Source organism: Leucoraja erinacea, unplaced genomic scaffold (assembly GCF_028641065.1).
Source record: "Leucoraja erinacea ecotype New England unplaced genomic scaffold, Leri_hhj_1 Leri_64S, whole genome shotgun sequence".
NCBI classification, from domain to species: Eukaryota; Metazoa; Chordata; class Chondrichthyes; order Rajiformes; family Rajidae; genus Leucoraja; species Leucoraja erinaceus.
The window spans coordinates 150,286-171,283 of NW_026576564.1; the positions used below are offsets into that span (position 1 = coordinate 150,286).

Below are 20,998 nucleotides of genomic sequence, written 5' to 3' on the forward strand. Positions count from 1 at the left end.
TCCTTGATAACACACAAGCAGAGAGATGTAAGGAGGGATGAGAAGAGGGAGAGGAGAGTGAGAGGGAGAGAGAAGGGGAGGAGGGGGGCGGAGGGTGAGGGAGAGGGAGAGGGAGAGAGAGGGAAAGTAACTCACATGTACAAATCCAGTGTACTTTTTATCTATTTCCACCAGCTGTTGATCCGATTTGTTACGCATGGCAGATTCGGGATCTGTTCCAATGGCAATCAGGTATGGCACACACTGTGGAATGGGAGCAAAAGGTCAGAAGCAGCAAACATTGGTTGTATGGTCTAACCTTTAGACTTTCTTTAGACTGTAAAGAATGCACGGCAACAACTCAAAGACAGTTCTTGAGCACCTTCCTTCCTTGATAACACACAAGCAGAGACATTTTAAGCTGTTTGTTGGGTGAAAATGAGAAGCTGGTGCGATTTGGGTAGGGGAGGGATAGAGAAGGAATGCCGGGCTACCTGTGTGTGTGCGTGCGTGTGCGTGCGCGCCAAATAAGTGTTTGTGTGTGTGCGCGCGTGTGTTTGTGTGTGTGCGCGCGCGTGCGTGCGTGTGTATGTGCGTGCGCGTGTGTATGCGCACACATGAGGAGTTGTGGAAGGGTGGCAGATTAGTTCCGGTTTGGAACTCATCTTCCAAAGGGTAGCAAGTCCCATACCTCATTGACAAGTATCCAGACAATCACTTGGAGAGACACTTGCAAGGCTGTGGGCTGAGCTGGGAAATTAGATTAAGTTAAAGAGATGCCCTTTTACTCCAAGATGGCTCAAATTTTCTGATGATTAGCAAATACAAATCAGTGCAACATCAGTTAGATATAGTTATAGGTTTCATGGATAATGTTTAAATATTGAATTGAGCATTTAATCACTTCTGCCACAGAGAAAAACAACTTACTTGAACAGGGTGGACCAAGCCCTGGTTTAGCGTCAAAGCAATGACATTAAGTGCAAAATGACGAACTGGAGAATGGGTGTGGAAAAATGCTTCCAGAACCTGTTTGAGGTAGAGCTGCATGATGGAACTGCTCATTCCTGAGGAAATGTCACCCATTTCCTTGAGATCTTCCTGTTTGGCCACTTTCTTCCCTGTGGGAATAAAAGACAGAGATCAAATACAAGTACCGGTGTACATCTTTGGTTTAGTTTCAGCGCAGAAACAGGCCCTTCGGCCTACCGAGTCCGCACCGACTAGTGATTTCTGCACACTAACACTATCCAACACACTTGGGGCAATTTATATTATACCAAGCCAATTAACTTACAAACCTGTACGTCTTTGGAGTGTGGGAGAAAACCAAAGATTTCTGAGAAAACCCACGCAGGTCACAGGGAGAGTGTATAAACCAAAGATCCTATAGCAGAGCAAGATAGATCACTCCTTCTAAATGCAATGGGCTGACGTGTAATATGCAACGGAACGGAACGTGGGCCTTTCTTTCATCCATTTCCGTAACCCGACCCGATCCGACCCGCGGTGTAATCAACGTTGCGGGGGAACAGTTTGTGTTAATAAATTATAATTCTGAAAATGAAAAGATTTTTACCAAATAACTTTTATTTTTACGAGGATGTTTCCGTAACCGGCTTCCATCTCCGCACTATTATCCTGTGGGATCTTTAGTGCGGAGACGGAAGCCAGTTACTGAAATGGGGCCGAAAATTACCCATGAATCTGCCCATGACTGTACTACGTCTTTTTCGTCGAGTGATCTATCTTGATTGCTATAGGATCTTGGGTGTAAACTCCGTACAGACAGCACCTCTAGTCAGGATCAAACCCGGATCTCTGGCACTGTAAGGCAGCAACTCTGTGCCAATGTCCCAATGTTTCTCCTTTCCACCTGGATTGTGATTTTCTACACTCACCGTCCACAGCAACTTCTACCGCTGCACCATCGAGAGCATCCTTACCCACTGTATCACAGTATGGTATGGCAACTGCTCCGTCTCTGACCGGAAAGCACTGCAGAGGGTGGTGAAAACTGCCCAACGCATCACCGGTTCCTCACTCCCCTCCATTGAGTCTGTCCAAAGCAAGCGTTGTCTGCGGAGGGCGCTCAGCATCGCCAAGGACTGCTCTCACCCCAACCAGGAATGTTTACCCTCCTCCCATCCGGGAGGCGCTACAGGTCTCTCCGTTGCCGGACCAGCAGGTCCAGGAACAGCTTCTTTCCTGCGGCTGTCACACTACTCAACAACGTACCTCGGTGACTGCCAATCACCCCCCCCACCCGGGCACTCCTCCCACAGGAAAAACACTATGTCTGTATACATGTAAATAGATTTATTTATTGAAATCATATTCTATGTCGCTCTTCCAGGGAGATGCTAACTGCATTTTGTTGTCTCTGTATTGTACACTGACAATGACAATTATAGTTGAATCTGAATCTGATTCTGAATCTGAATCATGGTAACGCTGTCGCCAAATTCCCTGTCCACTCCCAATGGTTTGCATCATTGTCTGTTCAGAAACAGGAGACGGCTGCCCTCCATCTCAGGAGTAGTACAGCAGTTAAATTATCTCAGAAGGACCCACTCACACACCACAATGAATTCCACTGAGAATTTACATTCAGGTAATTAATTCAAAATGGAAAATATATCTAATTTAGAAAACGATTGAGTTTTCATCAGAATCTATCTATTTTCTTCATGATCCTTCAGGGGGGAAAAAACAACTTTCTTCATTCAGTCCAAATTGTTTAATACTTCACACCACCAAAGTGGTTGACTTTCAAATGCCATACTTTGCCAATGACCCGCCATCCCTCAAATAAAATAATTAGAGATGCGAAAGAGCACATGTTAGATTCTTCCAGCTCAAACTGTACTGACAAAACATTTACAGGAGCCTGTGTGGGGAGAAAGGGGAGGGTGAGGTTACCTAATATTGGAATATTCAATGTTTGTACTGTGGAATTGTGAGCTACCCAAGTGCAATATGAGGCGCTGTTCCTGCGGTTTGCATGTGGCCTCACTCCGTCAATGGAGGAGGCCCAGGATAGAAAGGTCAGTAAGAGGTGTTAAAAATATTAGCAAGTGGGTGATCCAGTCGGCCTCGGCAGACCAAGTGCTAGTTTTCAGCAAAATGGTCGCCAAGTCCACACTTGGTTTCACCAATGTACAAGTGGCCGCATCGGGAACACCAGATGCAGTGGATGAGGTTAGATGAGGTGCATGAGAACTTGTCTCTCCTGGAAGGGCTGCTGAGGTCCCTGGATGGAGGAGAGAGAGAAGGCATAGAGACACGTGTTACATCTCCTGCGGTTGCTGGGGAAAGTACCTGGGGAGGGGGTGGTTTGGCTGGGATGAGTGAACCAAGGAGTTGGGTAGGAAGTGGTCTCGGAGGAAGGTGGAAAGGGGTGGAGATGTGAGGATGTGACTGGTGGTGGGATAATGTTAGAGATGATGAAATGTCAGAGGATAATATGTTAAAGAGGTTAAAAAAGAACAGCAAAAGATGCACAAATACATAACTGTTAAAGGACAGATGTGTTGGCATTGCACGTAGACAGGAGTGGTGAAGTAGGTGTTTGGCATGTTGGTCAACAGAGAGTAGAGTGGTTGGGACATTAGGCTACAGTTACAAGGCATTGGTGAGGCTAATATCAGGCATTTTGGGTACGACAACATGGAGGATTTCTGCTTCTGTGAAACCTGTTTGGCATCTTTTGCAAAAGCTGCAAGACCATGAGGATCATGGCTCCAGAAAGTCTGTGGCCTGGGAAGGGGTTGAATAGTTTGCTGTCCAGATGGCCTGTAATTGTTAATATTTATGATATTTTGCAGGAGCTCGGTCCTGTTGCAAAAGCATGCTTGGGATTGGTTGGTGAAATGATGGGATACAATAATGTTGCAGAGGCTAATTGTGATTGGTCCAGGAGAGGTTCCTCACCAAAGGGTTTTCTTTACCTAGAGATAATGTTTCTTTACTGAACAGAAGTGTTTCCCCCTCAGTGCTTTGTGTTGAAACTATGTTAATATTGTATGATTGGGTTAGGGAACTGTCATTTAATGTATTTTGCAGCCCGTATCGATAATTGGCTTGTAGGGGTTGCCCCCCACCCATGTATTTTAGCTCCAAGGGTCTGTAAGGGTATAAAAGAGTGGGGAGCACATTGGGGTGTGCCGATCTTCTAGGTTGTATGTCCTATTTGCTCAAGGCTGTTGGGCTCAAGTGAGTAGAGACAAGGATCGGACTCACGGTATTGGACTAGGTATTGTGCACAATTAAAGAGAGTTGGATTTCCAGTGCTCGTATTCGTTGTTTGACTGAACCAGACTAAGGGGGGGTTAAGTTTAGACCGGAATTACATTGGGGGCTCGTCCGGGATCTCAATGGATTGCCAAACATAAATTAACGGCCAGGGAATCGAGTGATGTCGGATTACGGGAGGAGAAATTGGCACCACGGTTTGACTTTCGCGCCGGTTTTCCCTACCACTACAATACCTAGTCCAATACCACGGGTCCGATCCTTGTCTCTACTCACTCGAGCCCAACAGCCTAGACATACACCCCAGAAGATCGGCACACCCCAATGTGTTCCCCACGCTTCTATACCCTTGACGGGAAAATACATGGTTGGGGGGCAACCCCTACAAACCAATTATCGATAAGGGCTGCAGAATACATTGAATGACAGTTCCCTAACCCAATCATATAATATCACATAACATAGTTTCCTGGACCAATCATAATTAGCAGCGGGCGGCGCCAGTTGTAGCTCCGACCCCGGCAAAATCGATCCCTGGCTGCGCGGCGCTCCAAATCCAGCACGGCCCGCGGCCGGATGTCTGCAGCCCACAGCTCCATGTTGGGAGTCGGCGGCCACAGCGCTCCGGAGCTTACTGCACGGCGACCCGGTAAGGCATTGCCCGCTCCCGCCTCTCCGACCAGGTAGGGGACTAAGAATTAAAGTTTCCCCCTTCACCCCCTCCCCTGCATCCCCTTCACCCCACCCACCACATAAAATCCCTCCAAACTAACTGACTAACATTTAAGCAATGATATTGATTTGATAAATTAAAACCACTCAGCAATCTTGGAGGAATTCACATCATGAATCTCAAGACAATTTTATAGAACAATCCCATATGGAACAACAGATTAGGAGAGAATGTCTAATTTTACGTTTAGTCACGTGTAATCTGAGATTGCATACTATAGGATCCGGAGAGAAAGAAGTGATCACAACATGATAGAATTCTACGTTCAGTTGCTGAACAATGACACTACACTAAAAGGGATGCAACCGCAGACATATGGCGTGTCTCCCAAAACTCTAACCAACTTTGCTCGATGTACCAGAGAGACAGCATACTAACCGGATGCATCATAGCTTGGTTTAGAAACAATTTGCCCAAGACCATAAGACATTGTATGGAGAGTTGTGGATGTAGTCCAGTCCATCACACAGACCAGACTCCCCACTGTTGGCTCCATCTACACTTCACGTTGCCTCGGGAAATAAAGGACCACTCACACCCTGATCATTCCCTCCACCCCTCTCCTGTCGGGCAACGGTTTGAAAGCACGTACCACCAGATTCAGGAACTGATTTTCCCCCCGTTGTTATCAGATTGTGAATACTCCTCTCATTTACAGATGTAGTCACTATCTTTCAACCTCGTTGTATCACTTTGCTCTTTCCCTTTAGCCATGACACCATAATGGTGTAACACCATATTCTGCACTCTGGTATCTTTCTCTTTGCACTATCTGTTGTACTTGTTGATGGCTTGCTTATACCACCTACAGTATGGTTCAATGGATAGCACGCATCTCGGTGTGTCCACTGTTTCTCGGGATGTGGCAATAATAAACCAATACCAATAACAAAGTAGCAACAATTCAATGGCAAAAAGTGCAAATGCATGAAGTAATTAAAAAGAGGGATGAAATAAAGAAGGGAATTCTGTGACAGGTGTATGAAATCTTAATGAAACCACAACGGTGGTGCAAGTGCAGAAATATTTTATAAGATTGGATTCCCGCTATGAAGAGTTGCCGTAAAAGATAAACTGAGTAACTGGGTAACTCTCAGGAGTTTAGAATAAGAAATACCACTCCAATTGAAAATGAGATTTTGGCAATGCCTTGAGGATCATCTGGCCAAAGATAAGATCGGACATTATCTTAATAAATAACGGAGCAGTTGGAATGGGCACGTTGTCCAACCGCACCTATTTGTTATATTCTACTAAACACTGAGGAACAGGTGCCAGCCACACATCCCTGGAGGTAGCAGAACATACACAACGGTCATGTAGTTGCAGGGCTAGGGGGGCAGGGTTGCCCGAGTAATGAATGATTGTACAAAACACAGAGTGCGGTGATGGCAAGATAACCCCCGCAACTGGTACACTTGGGAACAGCTATGGAATGTATCTTTTTAAGTAATACCGGATTTTCTGCGTACCCTTGGACAACGCATTAGTTAATTGAGCAGTAAAGGAAAGATACTCTGAGAAGGAAACAAATACTCACAATCTTTATCTGCTTGCTGCATGCGGCAATCTTCCTCCTGCAAATACGTCTGAAGATTCTTCAAGACCTGGATCTTCAGCCCAATCGAGGCTTCCTTGTCTCGAAGAATATTGTTGTACAAATTCTTCACATCGTGTTCAAACATCAGATCCGGATGTTGAATGAAAACAAAACCTGTAAAAAGACGGGGTGTACTAAACTCGATGACAGCCATTTCCACAAGAAAACAAGATGAATTGTAAAGAAAATGTTGCTTAGGGTTGGGCAGGTGAAGCATAATATGAATGCGCACAGCAAGTTTCAAGACCAACAACTGTCCTCATTACGTGGTACTGAGCCTTCTCTAGAAAGGGTACTAAATATCACTGTCACATCATGGATTCTCAACCAGGAACAAATAAATTCAACAGATTTCACAGTGGTTCACGGCTGCTTTGAAAGATGCTAAAAGCAGACAGTCCTTTCCACAGCCTTGCTCTGGACCTCATGCTGCAGACAAAGAGGACCACCCAGCACTGCTGCCTTATGTTCCATGTTCACACCATGCTGGTTCAAACAGATACTCAAGTTCTCAAGAATGAATTACTAACTTTTCCAATACAGATACAAGACTGATAATTCATTCTGTATCTCACATAAGAAAAATATTTATATGGCTGAAATCATCAAGAAAAGGTGCCCTTCGCTGAGAGTGGAAGATTTGTTCATTACCTATACCCAGCAACAAAGACCCAAAGATAGCACTGATCCAGATTTGTATTAGTTTAGTTTAGAGATACAGCGCAGAAACGGGCCCTTCAGCCCACCGGGTCTGCACTGACCAACAATCCCCGCATATTAACACTATCCCACACACACTAGGGACAATTTTTACATTGATCTCGGAGAAAACACACGTCGGTCTCAGGGAGAACGTACAAACTCTGTACAGACAGCACCCTTAGTCGGGATCGAACCCGTGTCTCCGGCGCTGCATTCCCTGTAAGGCAGCAACTCTACCGCTGCACCAGTATTCCCTCTCCTTGCCTTTCAGCATTCCACCAGACCTTGTTCCTTATGTGAATCCCTGGTCCACTCCTCTGTCCCACATCCACCTCCTTCTTCGGGTACGTTCCCATGTAAACACAAGTACCATCTCGACAGTCTTCACACTGTGGCCTCCTGTACTGTCACACTGAGACCCAACACAAGCTGGAGGAACAGCACCTCATCTGCTGTGTGGAACACGTTGCCACCTTCTGGACTCAATATTGAATTCTACAACTTCAGTAAACTGGATTTCTCTGCCTGTTGGCCCAGCTTGTTTGTGGTTTTGCTTTGGTTTATCTGGGAGTGGTGATCGTGCCCACCCTGGTCTTCTCCTGCTTGTGCATTTCACAACTCCCACATTCTCTGTCTAACTCCTCCATTCACTCGTTGACCAGATAAGTTGGTTTACAGTTTAGCCCCCACCTCACATGCAGCTTTACACGCTGCTTTTCTCTCCTTCCCAATTCTGACAAAAGATATTCAACCTGAAACATTGACTGTTCCCTTCCCAAAGATGCTGCTGGACCAGCATTTTCTGCTTTTATTCTAGTTTTGTATGTTAATTTGAGAAAAGATTCCATCCGCACAGACATGCTCTTTATTCTCTCTAATTCCCATCCCAAAACACAAAGCGCAGGTCGAGCAGCATCTATGGCAAGAGGGAGAGAGGAATAGATGGTGAAATGATGCAGGGGGGGCAAACGGCATACTTCCTCCAGCTATTTGTGTTTTGAATCAGAATCCGGAACCTGCTGTTTTATGCCTCCACTTTTCATTCACTGTGATTTGAAGCCTTGTATCTAATCTCAAGTGTTAACTCCATTCTCCACAGATGGTGCTGGACCTCAATGTTTCCAGCATTCTCATTATATTTCATTTTTACAACGTTTTGCCTTTCAGATGCTGACTGACTTACTGACAATTCTGACCACAAATTGATCTGGTCCAGCAGTCTGAATAAAGACTGGAGCCAAAACAGTCATCTCACCAGACTATGCCCTTTTGTTTACTTGTCACAACTTTGTTCTTTTATTTTTCCTTAAAAAAGTAATACCTAGATGTTAACAGTTAAGATGGGGTTAGTTTAACTTGGCATCGCAGACAGCATGGACATGGTGGGCTGAAGGGCATCTTCTGGTGCTCCACTGTTCTATTTAAGCATAGAGATTTGACATTAATCCCCACACAGGGAACCATTTACACATCACCGTTTACCCCTGCCCCAAACCCACTTGCCACTTACCCAAGCCTATGATTGCTTTGGTCTGAACCTCTTCGTCTTCGTGTTTAGTGAAGTAGAGCAGAAGTTCAAGCACCTTTTCTTTAATAATCACCTGAATGTGAAGCAAACAGAAATGTCACTAAATACTGCATCATTCCTCTCAGTTCACCGAAGGAAGGTTTATGCTTTGGACAAAAATGCATACGCCTATCCTTCACTTGATGGTACAGTATGTGGAATGCCAGTACGCTTAAATATAACAGGATTAACCAACCCTGGCTTGCATCTGATGGCGCAGCATGCATCATTCCTGATCGCTAAAGGCACAAGCCAAATCTCATTTTCTAAACAACTACTATGTATTTTAATAAATATTCAATAATGTTACATAGTTAATTCATTGCAAAACTGCAAAATAATGTGACAAAGAAAACAGAGTCCCAAGCCTTCTTGACCACCAATGAATTCCATAACATTCGAAGAAAGAGGCTATCTTGTATGTCCCACAATGAAACATTCCTCCACATCTGCTCCCAAGATGAGACTTTCTATTCCAGGACTTCCGCGATGTCCTTTTTCTTTAGTAAATGTGGTTTCCACCCTATTGTCATAGATGGACCCCACACCCACGTCTCCTGCATGCCTGTACTTCTTGAACATAAGGTCATGTCAATAGTGACAGAATAGTGAAAAGCCCAGAGAGAGTGAATGTGGAGACGATGTTTCCACTAGTGGGAGTGTCTCGGACCAGAGGCCATTGCCTCAGAATAAAAGGACTTTTTAGAAATAGAAAGGAGAGGAGGAATTTCTTTAGCCAGAGGGCGGTGAATCTGTAGATTTTATTAGCACAGATGGTTGTGGATACCATTAATGGATATTTTTAAGGCAGAAATTGACAGATTCTTGATTAATAAGGGTGTCAGGAGTTATGGGGAGAAGGTAGAAACATTGAGTTGCGAGGGAAAGATGGATCAGCCATGGGCCGAATGGCCTAATTCTATTCCTAGAACCTCCTATAGCAGGGTGACTAAACCTGAACATAGTACTCTAGGTGTGGACTCCCCATTGTCTCGTACAATTGTAACGTAACATCCCAACTTGTATACTCAATGCCCCGACTGATGGAGGACAATGTATCAAAAGCCTTCTTAACCACCCCATCTACCGGCTGTCACTGAAAACTGGGATCCCTCATCACAGTGGTCCTAGTTCATTGGCACGTGCCGAGATGCAGCGAAAAACTTTGATTTGCATGCTATCCAGTCAAATCTTACCATGCACAAGTACAACAAGTAGTGCAGAGAGAAGACAACAGCGTGCATAATATAATGTTACAGCCACAGAGTGTTCAATCGTGATTGGATTGTTAGCTTCAAGTCATTACTAATCAAGATTAATCTAATTATAATTATAGATGAACATTACTACCTTAGTGTTGCCTTTAAATTCTTCCTGATCAAAATCAAAATGACGGCAGAGTGCACCAACAGTAAAAAGGGAGCGGAGGAGAGCGGGTTTATTGCCGACCAGGGTGGTGCTGTTGAAATCCTCCTGATGCTGTGCCTTCAACTTAGTTAGAGCACCTGCCACATTAGCAAAAGACAAGTGATTAGATTTTCTGTAATAACAATGTTTACAACCTTATCCCTTCGTCACATGTTAGCCTGTGGCCAGAATCTTATCTGTTTCTAGATCCATCCCACCATTAGATGCTTGGCCCCCAAGTCCTTGGGAGACAAGGACCTCTTGTTCCTCTGGAAGCACCAGTTGCTGGATTAGGACAGAAAGGGTAGATCTTTTACCAGCAAACATGGTATGCTAACATCCTGCTTTCTGTGGCTTTATTTCCTAATACATACAGGGACCTCCCTACCTGAAACACTTCCACTAAATGCACATAAAGGCCAGTCTCCAATAAGAGCACATTTAGTTATGTCTCACACAAAGTCTCTAAAGGCAGATGGATCTCAAATAAGATTCCCAGGTATTCTAACTAATAGATAAAATCCTTAAGAGAAGACACCAAAAATATTATTTTATGGTCTTCTATTTTAACTCCACAGATGTTTTCTAAAGAATGTATGAAATGGAAGCAGCAGTAGACCATGTGCTACCTGGCCATTCAATATGAACATGACTAATCTGCTTTCTTCAACAATCCCCATGTCCTCTGAGCTCCGTAATATCCAAACATCTATCAATCTCCACCTTCAACAAACTTTAATTGCGTTAACACCCTTCCTTAAATAATAAGACCAACACTGTACACAGTATGCCAGATGGTGTCTCATAAAGACCTTGAGAATTGTAGTTGACACACCTTTGGAGTAGTTTGGAGAAAAATCTTATTTAAAAGTCCTTAATGTGCTGGAGGCACTTCATTAGAACATTCACTGTACCAATTCCTGGAGTGGGTGGTTTTCTTAAGACTAAAAGGTAGAACAAGTAACAATTGATGTTAAGAGGGATCTTGGGGACCAAGTCGATAACTTCCTGAAAGTGGAAACACAAGTAGATAGAGTGATAAAGGCAGCATATGGTAGGCTTGCCTTAACTGGTTGGGGCATTGAGTTTATGTCAGGAAGTCATGATGCAGTTTTACAGGGCTTTAGTTAAGTCGCATTTGGAGTATTGCGTGCAGTTGTGGTTGTCTCATTATAGGAAAGACATGGAGGCTTTGGAGAGGGTGCAGAAACATAGAAACATAGAAATTAGGTGCAGGAGTAGGCCATTCGGCCCTTCGAGCCTGCACCGCCATTTAATATGATCATGGCTGATCGTCCAACTCAGTATCCCGTACCTGCCTTCTCTCCATACCCCCTGATCCCCTTGGCCACAAGGGCCACATCTAACTCCCTCTTAAATATGAACTGGCCTCAACTACCCTCTGTGGCAGAGAGTTCCAGAGATTCACCACTCTCTGTGTGAAAAAAGTTCTGCTCATCTCGGTTTTAAAGGATTTCCCCCTTATCCTTAAGCTGTGACCCCTTGTCCTGGACTTCCCCAACATCGGGAACAATCTTCCTGCATCTAGCCTGTCCAACCCCTTAAGAATTTTGTAAGTTTCTATAAGATCCCCTCTCAATCTCCTAAATTCTAGAGAGTATAAACCAAGTCTATCCAGTCTTTCTTCATAAGACAGTCCTGACATCCCAGGAATCAGTCTGGTGAACCTTCTCTGCACTCCCTCTATGGCAATAATGTCCTTCCTCAGATTTGGAGACCAAAACTGCACGCAATACTCCAGGTGTGGTCTCACCAAGACCCTATACAACTGCAGTAGAACCTCCCTGCTCCTATACTCAAATCCTCTTGCTATGAAAGCCAACATGCCATTCGCTTTCTTTACTGCCTGCTGCACCTGCATGCCTACCTTCAATGACTGGTGCACCATGACACCCAGGTCTCGCTGCATCTCCCCCTTTCCCAATCGGCCACCGTTTAGATAATAATCTGCTTTCCCGTTTTTGCCACCAAAATGGATAACCTCACATTTATCCACATTAAACTGCATCTGCCAAACATTTGCCCACTCACCCAGCCTATCCAAGTCACCTTGCAGTCTCCTAGCATCCTCCTCACACCTAACACTGCCCCCCAGCTTAGTGTCATCCGCAAACTTGGAGATATTGCCTTCAATTCCCTCATCCAGATCATTAATATATATTGTAAATAGCTGGGGTCCCAGTACTGAGCCTTGCGGTACCCCACTAGTCACTGCCTGCCATTGTGAAAAGGACCCGTTTACTCCTACTCTTTGCTTCCTGTTTGCAGCCAGTTCTCTATCCACATCAATACTGAACCCCCAATGCCAGAAGGGGTTTACCAGAATGAGAATATTAGAGATAAGGAGAGGTTGGGTCGACTTGGATTATTTTTCATGGATGAGGGGGAGGCCTGATAGAACCATATAAAATGGAGAGAGGCATAGATCGGGTAGACAGTCAGAATCTTTTTCCTAGGATGAAAATATCAAATACAAGAGGGCATTGGTTTAAGCTGAGAGGCGCAAAGTTTAACAATGACATATGGGACATGTTTGTTTTACATACAGAGGATGGTGAGTGTCCGGAATGTGCTGCCTGGGGTGGCATTTAAGAGGCTCTAAGAGGCCTATGCAGAGAATGGAGGAATATGGATTATCTGTAGGCAGACCATAAACGTTTGTCTCAGCACAGACATTGTGGGCTGAAGGGTCTGTTCCTGTGCTGTACTGTTGTATATGCTGTAGGCTGGAGCTGAGAAGAACGTTTCTTCTCAGACGTTCTGAGACGAACAATTGAAAAATCCAAATTTCTGAGGGGTTCTACACGTGAAGAGAATGTTTTCTCTTTTAGGAGAATCTACAATTAGAAGTCAGTGTTTGAAAAGGTGTTGCCCTTTAAGACGGAAAAGATATGGAATTCTTTTCTCTCAGAGGACCAGGGATGCATCGTAGAATGATAGAAATGTACAGCACAGAAATGGGCCCTTGGGCCACCACGTCCATGGCCAATGTGATACCTAACTACACTAATCCCACGTGCCTGAATCTACTTCTATGCCTTTCCGATCCGCATACATTTAAAAACATTGTAATTATATCTGCCTCCACCACTTCCCTAGACAGTTTGTTTGTGGTATGCACCCTCCTGTGTGATCATTTACCTCTCTCATCCCTTTTAAATCTATCCTGCCTCACCTTAAACCTACATTTTAGTCTGACTCAGTATTGGTTTAATTGAAAAACCTATTTGTGTGCTATCCAGGCAAACCAGACCACACGACTAATCAAACCATACATGTGTGCTATCTTATCCATGCACCTCAAATATATAAACCTGTATAAAGTCACACCTTAGCCTCCTATGATCTATAATAACAGTCTATCCCAATCTTTCCATATAACCATAGCCCTCCATTTCAGGCAATATCTAGGTGAGACTCTTCTGCACACTCTCAACTGCTGCCACATCCAGAACGGTAGACAATACTCAAGTGCAGTCTAACGGATATTTTGTACCACTGCGAAGTAGTGTATGAATAGAGGTTGGTAGATTCTTGGTCAGCAGATCGGTGGAAGATTACCGCAGGGAGAAATTAATATGGATTTAATGTTACAAAAAATATGTATTTGCTGTAAAACATCTCTACTCTCATACTCAAATCGTGCAAAAGGACCAATGCATTAAATCTTTATAACCTGCCTGCTAAATGTCCTTGTTTAAGAAGGAACTGCAAATGCTGGAAAATCGAAGGTACGCAAAAAAGCTGGAGAAACGCAGCGGGTGCAGCAGCATCTATGGAGCGAAGGAAATAGGCAACGTTTCGGGCCGAAACCCTTCTTCAGACTAAATGCTAAATGTCCTTGATTGATACTCAGGTTTCTCTAAATAGCAATACAGAATCATACTGCACTGGAACAGGCCCTTTTGGCCCAACACATCTCTGCTGACCATGCTGCCTATTTAAACCCCAAATGCCTGCACGTGGTCTATATCCAACCATTCGCTGCATGCCTGCATGTCTAAATGCCTCTTAAACGTTGTTATTGGATCTGCTTCCACCACCACCACTGCCAGCGTGTTCTACACACCCACTACTGTCTGTGCAAACCTCCATTAAACTTTGCTCCTCACACCTTGAAGCTTTGACATTTCTACCCTGGAAAAACACCATCCATCCTATCTATGCCTCATAATTTTACAAACTTTTATCAAGTTTTCCCCCAACCTATGGCACTTGAGGGAAAACTATTTAAATGTGTCCAATCTCTCCTTATAGCTAATACCCTCTCATCCAGGCAACTTTCAGCAGCACCTCTTTTGCACACACTTCAAAGCCTCCACATCCTTCCTGTAATGGGCAGAACTGGACATAATATACCGAATTCTGACAAACCAATGTTTTATAAAACTACAACATGACTTCCTAACTTTTATATTCAATGTCCCGATTGATAAAGGCTAGTATGTTAATACTCCAATTTTCTGATTTTTACCATGGTGACGACTTCACATTTCCCAAATTACATTTCATTTGTCACATTTCATGCATTCATTGTGGACCGAAGGGCCTGTTTCTGTTTGGCACTGCTCAAACTCAATTACTGCCTACATCTGTTTGAAGACTCTCTGTATTCTCCTCACAATCCACACTTTTGTATCATTCATAAACGTGGATATAATATACTTGCACCCCTTTTCCAACCCATTGACATAGATTGTGAACAGCTGCACGCCACTGGTCACAAGCTGCCAGTCCCAAAACGACTGAGCCACTTTTCTGTCCATTAACCAGTCCTCAATCCATGCCAGTTCACAACTCTCAATCCCATACACCTTCACTTTGTCTATTAAAGATACACTCAAGATGGTGCCTACCAACGGTGACATCTTGCCAGTGGCACAACAGAACATCTTCAAATATAGTATTAAACTCTGAACTATAACTACCTATTGCACTTTATCTGTTTATTTATGTATGTATATATATGTTCTATGGTATATGGACACGTTGATCTGATCTGTATTTATGCCTACAATATTCTGTTGTGCTGCAACAAGCAAGAATGTCATTGTCCTATCTGGGACATGACAATAAACTCTCGATTTGACTTGACTAAACTCTCATCTGGCACTTTACTACCAGCTTTTTAAAATTTAAATTGACCACAACTGGCTCCCACTCACATTCTTTGATAATTAAACTCAAGACTGGAACAGATTTACCAATCATGACTTTCCTTTCACCAATCCACAATGACTGCCTAATCCAATCATTACTTTCTAGATGCCCTGCTGCCAAAGCATTTTCCCAACCACTACCTAGCCTTGATGACCATCTCATTACTCCATATCGAGTGTAGGAGCCAATAATCCACCTCATTCTCCTCACCCTACATGGGAGGCCAATTTACTCAATCCACGTCAAGCTTTAGGAGCCATCTTTTGCCGAAAGATATGAATCAGCCCGATGGGAGTTTTATAACAATCCTGCTACTTTCATTCATTTTTGAAGCAGATTCAGAATTTACCAGATTTATTGAATGGTTCCCGATTATAGTCACTGCGGCATGGTCCAGTCTATGTGTAATCACTCACAATCTAAATGGACAAACCAATTCAAAGTACAATAGAAGAACTCAAGAAATCTAAAGAAATTTGAATGGTGGGAATGAAATTGAAGTCAATGCCAGACTGAAATATAAAAATTAAAGCTGAATTGGGTGCAACTTTTGAAAAGTTGAAGAGAAATATTGTTATTGTTGGGACTGGCTGAGCACCCTTTTACTGTGTCTTGAAGAAGCATCAGTAGTCGAGGCCATATGTCCATGTAGAATAAGCCAAAATATTTCATCTGTACTTTGAGTTCACATGGGCAGGGAGAGCTTGAACTGGAGCAGATCTCAGCAATGGCCAAAAGTGGCCCCATCGTTACTAGCAACCAGACTGGTTCTCCTGGAACCCTCTTGATGAGTACCGACTGCCAAAGTGCAGGGCTGTGGATCAAGAGACATGTTCATATTCTATCTTGGCAGATGGAAAATTCAATTTAAGATTAAATGAATTAAAATTGGTTTCAGTAAAGGTAAACAGAATGTCGTAACATTGGTAGAACCATCTGATCTACCAATGTCCTACAGGCTAGGAAACCTGCCATCCTGACTGGGCTATTTGTGATTCAAAACCCATTACTGTGAAGTGTTTGCACGAGTTCAAGAGCAATTCAGGATGGACAGAAGAGGCAACATTTCCAGCAACATCCATACCCCACCAACAAATAGATAAAGCAATCAGATGCCCCCATCATTGGCAAATTGAAACTGCAAATTTACTGGGACAGGCACAGTGCAGAAACAATCCTAAATGTAGGGCATTCACTAACTGGACACAGGGCATCCTTTGCAAGCAAAATAGAATTCCCACATTGTACGCCAGGTTGAGGAGCATTTCAATAGGATAATCACGAGGGAAGGTGGATCCAGTCACGTGGTCTATATTGGGATTATAGAGACCCTCTTTGAAGAAGAGCAGATGTTAAGAAACAAAGAACAAGACCTCTGACTTGTGGGCAGAATGGGACATGAAGCTCTTCCCCACCTTAACGTTGTTCGTGTAGAAGTAGAAACAACAACGTTGGCAGAGTTTGACTAAAGATCCATTTTCTGAACTAGCTTTTCTGAAAATATCATGAAATATTCTTTGAGGCATTTGTTCAATGTCCAGAAGCTCATTACCTTGGTATGACTGGGCAGTCATCAACATTCTGTGGGAATACCACTAGTATACACTGAAGAGTTCCAGTTCTATGACTGACCTGAATTGGAGCCCATTACTGATTGTGCTCTGGTGGCTGATTTGATCTTCAAGAACTATCAGTTGCTGGTAAAGAGACTAATTAGTCACAGCACATTCTTGGTTGCACCATGATGTTCCGGCAACATCCTCAGAAGATTCGAACCAAGATCAAGACAAAATCTCATGTGGAATCTCCAGGTGTCACCTGGATAGCAGTGACATCATGCTTCATTTGCTAGGGCAACACAGTGGTGCAGCGGCAGAGCTGCTGATTTACAGCACCAGAGACCTGGGTTCAATCCTGACCTCAGGTGCTGTTTGTATGGAGTTTGCACGTTCTCCATGAGACCATGTGGGTTTTCGCTAGATGGGCCAGATTCCTCTCACGTTCCAAAGACATGCAGGTTTGCAGGTTAATTGGACACTGTATATTGCTCGTATGTGTAGGATAGAACTAGTGTACGGGTGAATGTTGGTCAGGTTGGCTTGGTGGTCTGAAGGGCCTGTTTCCACACTGTATCTCTAAACTAAACTAAATTCTGGTCTGTCCAACATCAGAATGTTGAAACTCACCTGCTGAGGGGCCCCATGATAATTTCCACAACTGGGAAGCCATGAGGATCAGCGCTGGAGTATTGAACAGCTCCAGTATCTCCCTGTGTTAGCTCACCTTAAACCTTTCATCTGCAATGAGGACATCACGGAAGCACTTCAACTTAAAAAACTCAAACAGCAACAACCACAACCAGCTAACTCATCCAAGCAATTAGATTTAGGGCTTTAATCTTGACAGAAAATGCCTTATCACATGAGGGCATGTGGCCATCTGATCTACACGTGGTCTGAGGAACAGCTCCAACCGTTGCTGATTCAGCCCATCGCACACATATCCATTGACAATGTCTCAAATGAAGCAGCTGACTGGATTACTAACCTTGACATTGCACTACGACTGCTTCCCCAGCCACTGAAGCATACAAATCCTGCTGAGGTTAGATATAGAAATATTGTTTTGCCTGCTGGGGAGTGTGGAACCAGAGACATTTATTACCCAGGAATTTATAATGTAAGGAGGTTGCAGAAGCTCAGTTGTTGAGTACATTCAAGACAGACACGTTAGATTCTTGGATATTAAAGGAGCACAGTTAGTATCATCTGTGATGCTGAGGTTACAGATCAGCCATGATCTTCCTTAACAGCAGAGCAGCCAGAGAACAGTGCTGATTCTAAGCCGAATGAAGAATGGTGGTGTGTTGGGTATAAACGGGGGTTAACTGCAAAGAACACATTGTTAATCTTGAAAGGAAAATGAGGACTGCTGGAATTTTTTGAAAATGGACAAGGGAGAGCCAGTGGATGTAGTGTATCTTGACTTTCAGAAAGCATTCGATAAGGTCCCACATAGGAGATTAGTGGGCAAAATTAGGGCACGTGGTATTGGGGGTAGAGTGCTGACATGGATAGAAAATTGGTTGTCAGACAGGAAATAAAGAGTAGGGATTAACGGGTCCCTTTCAGAATGGCAGGCAGTGACTAGTGAGGTACCGCAAGGCTCGGTGCTGGGAACACAGCTGTGTACAATCTATATTAATGATTTAGATGAAGGGAATACAAGTAACTTTAGCAAATTTGCAGATGACACAAAGCTGGGTGGCAGTGTGAACTGTGAGGAGGATGCTATGAGAATGTAGGGTGACTTGGACAGGTTGGGTGTGTGGGCAGATGCAGTTTAACGTGGATAAATGTGAGGTTATCTATCTAAATGGTGTCAAGTTGAGAAAAGGGGAAGTACAACAGGATCTGGGGGTCCTTGTTCATCAGTCAATGAAAGTAAGCATGCAGGTACAGCAGGCAGTGAAGAAAGCAAATGGCATGTTGACCTCCATAACAAGAGGAGTTGAGTATAGGAACATAGAGGTCCTTCTGCAGTTGTACAGAGTATTGTGTGCAGTTTTGGTCTCCAAATTTGAGAAAGGACATTCTTGCTATTGAGGGAGTGCAGCGTAGGTTCACAAGGTTAATTCCCGGGATGGCGGGACTGTCATATGCCGAGAGAATGGAACGGCTGGGTTTGTATACTCTGGAATTTAGAAGGATGAGAGGGTATCTTATTGAAACATGTAAGATTATTAAGGGTTTGGACACGCTAGAGGCAGGAAACATGTTCCCGATGTTGGTGGAGTCCAGAACCAGGGGCCACAGTTTAAGAATAAGGGGTAAGCCATTTAGAACGGAGATGAGGAAACACTTGTTTCCACAGAGAGTTGCGAGTCTGTGGAATTCTCTGCCTCAGAGGGCGGTGGAGGCCGGTTCTCTAGATACTTTCAAGAGAGAGCTAGATAGGGCTAATAAAGATAGCTGAGAGGTGGTATGGGGAGAAGGCAGGAACGGGGTACTGATTGGGGATGATCAGCCATGATCACATTGAAGGCGGTGCTGGCTCGAAGGGCCGAATGGCCTACTCCTGCACCTATTGTCTATTAATAAACCCCCAGTCGCAGCAAATAGGCAACCATGCAGAATCTACACCCAGGATGTAAAACACCTGTAAAAAGTGCTGGAGTAACTCAGCGGTTCAGGCAACATCTGTGTAAGAATGGACAGGCAATGCTTCTGTTTGGGACCTTTCTTCAGATTCAAGGTGCTTCACAAGACTTTCAAAATGTACGTATATTCCACCGACCAGTGCCATTTGTCTGTGGGTTGCACTGGTGAGAAACCAGCAGAGCAAAAGAATGGCAGCAATGGGATGAAAACCAATGGTGTGATGGTTGAAGTGGAAGAAAATTGAGATTTTGTTGAAGATATTCAGGTTCCGCTCCAGTATGTCAGCCGGCTGAAATGTTGTGAGCAGGTCTCCAGTGTTCATGCAACTAACAGCCTTGGCAAAAGTAAATCAATAAGGCATTGCAGCTGCTGAAATCACGTTTGTTCCTTAACCATTTCCTGACAGATTGCAAAGACAATTATATTCATGTATGTGTGGGTGCTGCAGCAAGCATGCATGCTTACCAAAGACAAAATCCACTACTTTCTTAAAGAAGTACAATTAAGGCCAGCTTTATCAATGTGCCTAGCGAGTAGCAGGTCCCTGCACTGGTCTCTCTCTACCTTAAGGGTAAGCAGATTTCAAATCACAGAACAGCTTCACCATGTAGCTTGCAGAATCAGTGCAAAGAGATATCACATCAGCCATGACTTTTTAAATTTTGATTAAGTTAAGCTCATAAAGACCGAAAGATACCAAAAATGGATGCTTCATTGACTGACAACTTTTAACAACCAAAATTAACCAATATTGCTGATCACCAAAGTAAAAAAATTAAAAAAATTCAAGCTCTATGTGTAGGCCCCCAGTGGCATAAGTGTTAGAATGTACAAAATGTAGAATTTAAATAAATATGGAATGTGGGATTTTAACTTTCATAGATTTGGATAAGCAGACTAGCTAAGGGCAGAATTTTTAAAATACATTCAGGAGACCTTTCTGCAACTATGCCCTAGAAGCAACGAGACAGACAATAAGATTTAATAACGAGTAATGTGCCAGATTTAGTTACAGCCTAACAATATATGAACATTGATCTAATGCCGATCATAATATAATTGTTCAATGTATGTTCAAAGCCATGGAACACAAAATGGTAACCAAGATTCTAGACTTGCTGATCTTCATGTGATATGAGAGTTTAGCCACAATATGGTGTAAATCTACAAATAGCAAATACTAGTAAAAATTATATCAGTGTGATATTGAACGACTTTATACCCCTGAGGAAAATGCAGCCTACTTGCATAAAATAATAACCATGGATGATTAAAGAAACAACATAAACCTAAAATAAAAAGTAAATTAGAAACACAAAATTCAGGCAACTGAGAACTGTAAAAAGTGACAAAGCAAATAATAAGAGCTATAAAAAAGGGAACGTGAAAATAAGCTTGTAAAGATACAAAGACAA

At 43.4% G+C, this 20,998-nt stretch overlaps 1 protein-coding gene across 4 annotated transcripts in view; it reads right to left on the reverse strand.

Annotated features, from left to right (window-relative positions):
- Window positions 1-20,998, reverse strand: part of nipblb (NIPBL cohesin loading factor b) — a 333,312-nt gene that overhangs the window by 21,908 nt on the left and 290,406 nt on the right. For all 4 annotated transcript variants that reach the window (XM_055631095.1, XM_055631096.1, XM_055631094.1 and 1 more), the window contains 5 exons: window positions 10,186-10,340; window positions 8,779-8,869; window positions 6,507-6,680; window positions 910-1,100; window positions 136-243 (listed from right to left, as the gene is read on the reverse strand). In XM_055631095.1, coding sequence (XP_055487070.1) covers window positions 136-243; window positions 910-1,100; window positions 6,507-6,680; window positions 8,779-8,869; window positions 10,186-10,340 — 719 coding nt within the window. The remainder of the gene's footprint in view (window positions 1-135; window positions 244-909; window positions 1,101-6,506; window positions 6,681-8,778; window positions 8,870-10,185; window positions 10,341-20,998) is intronic.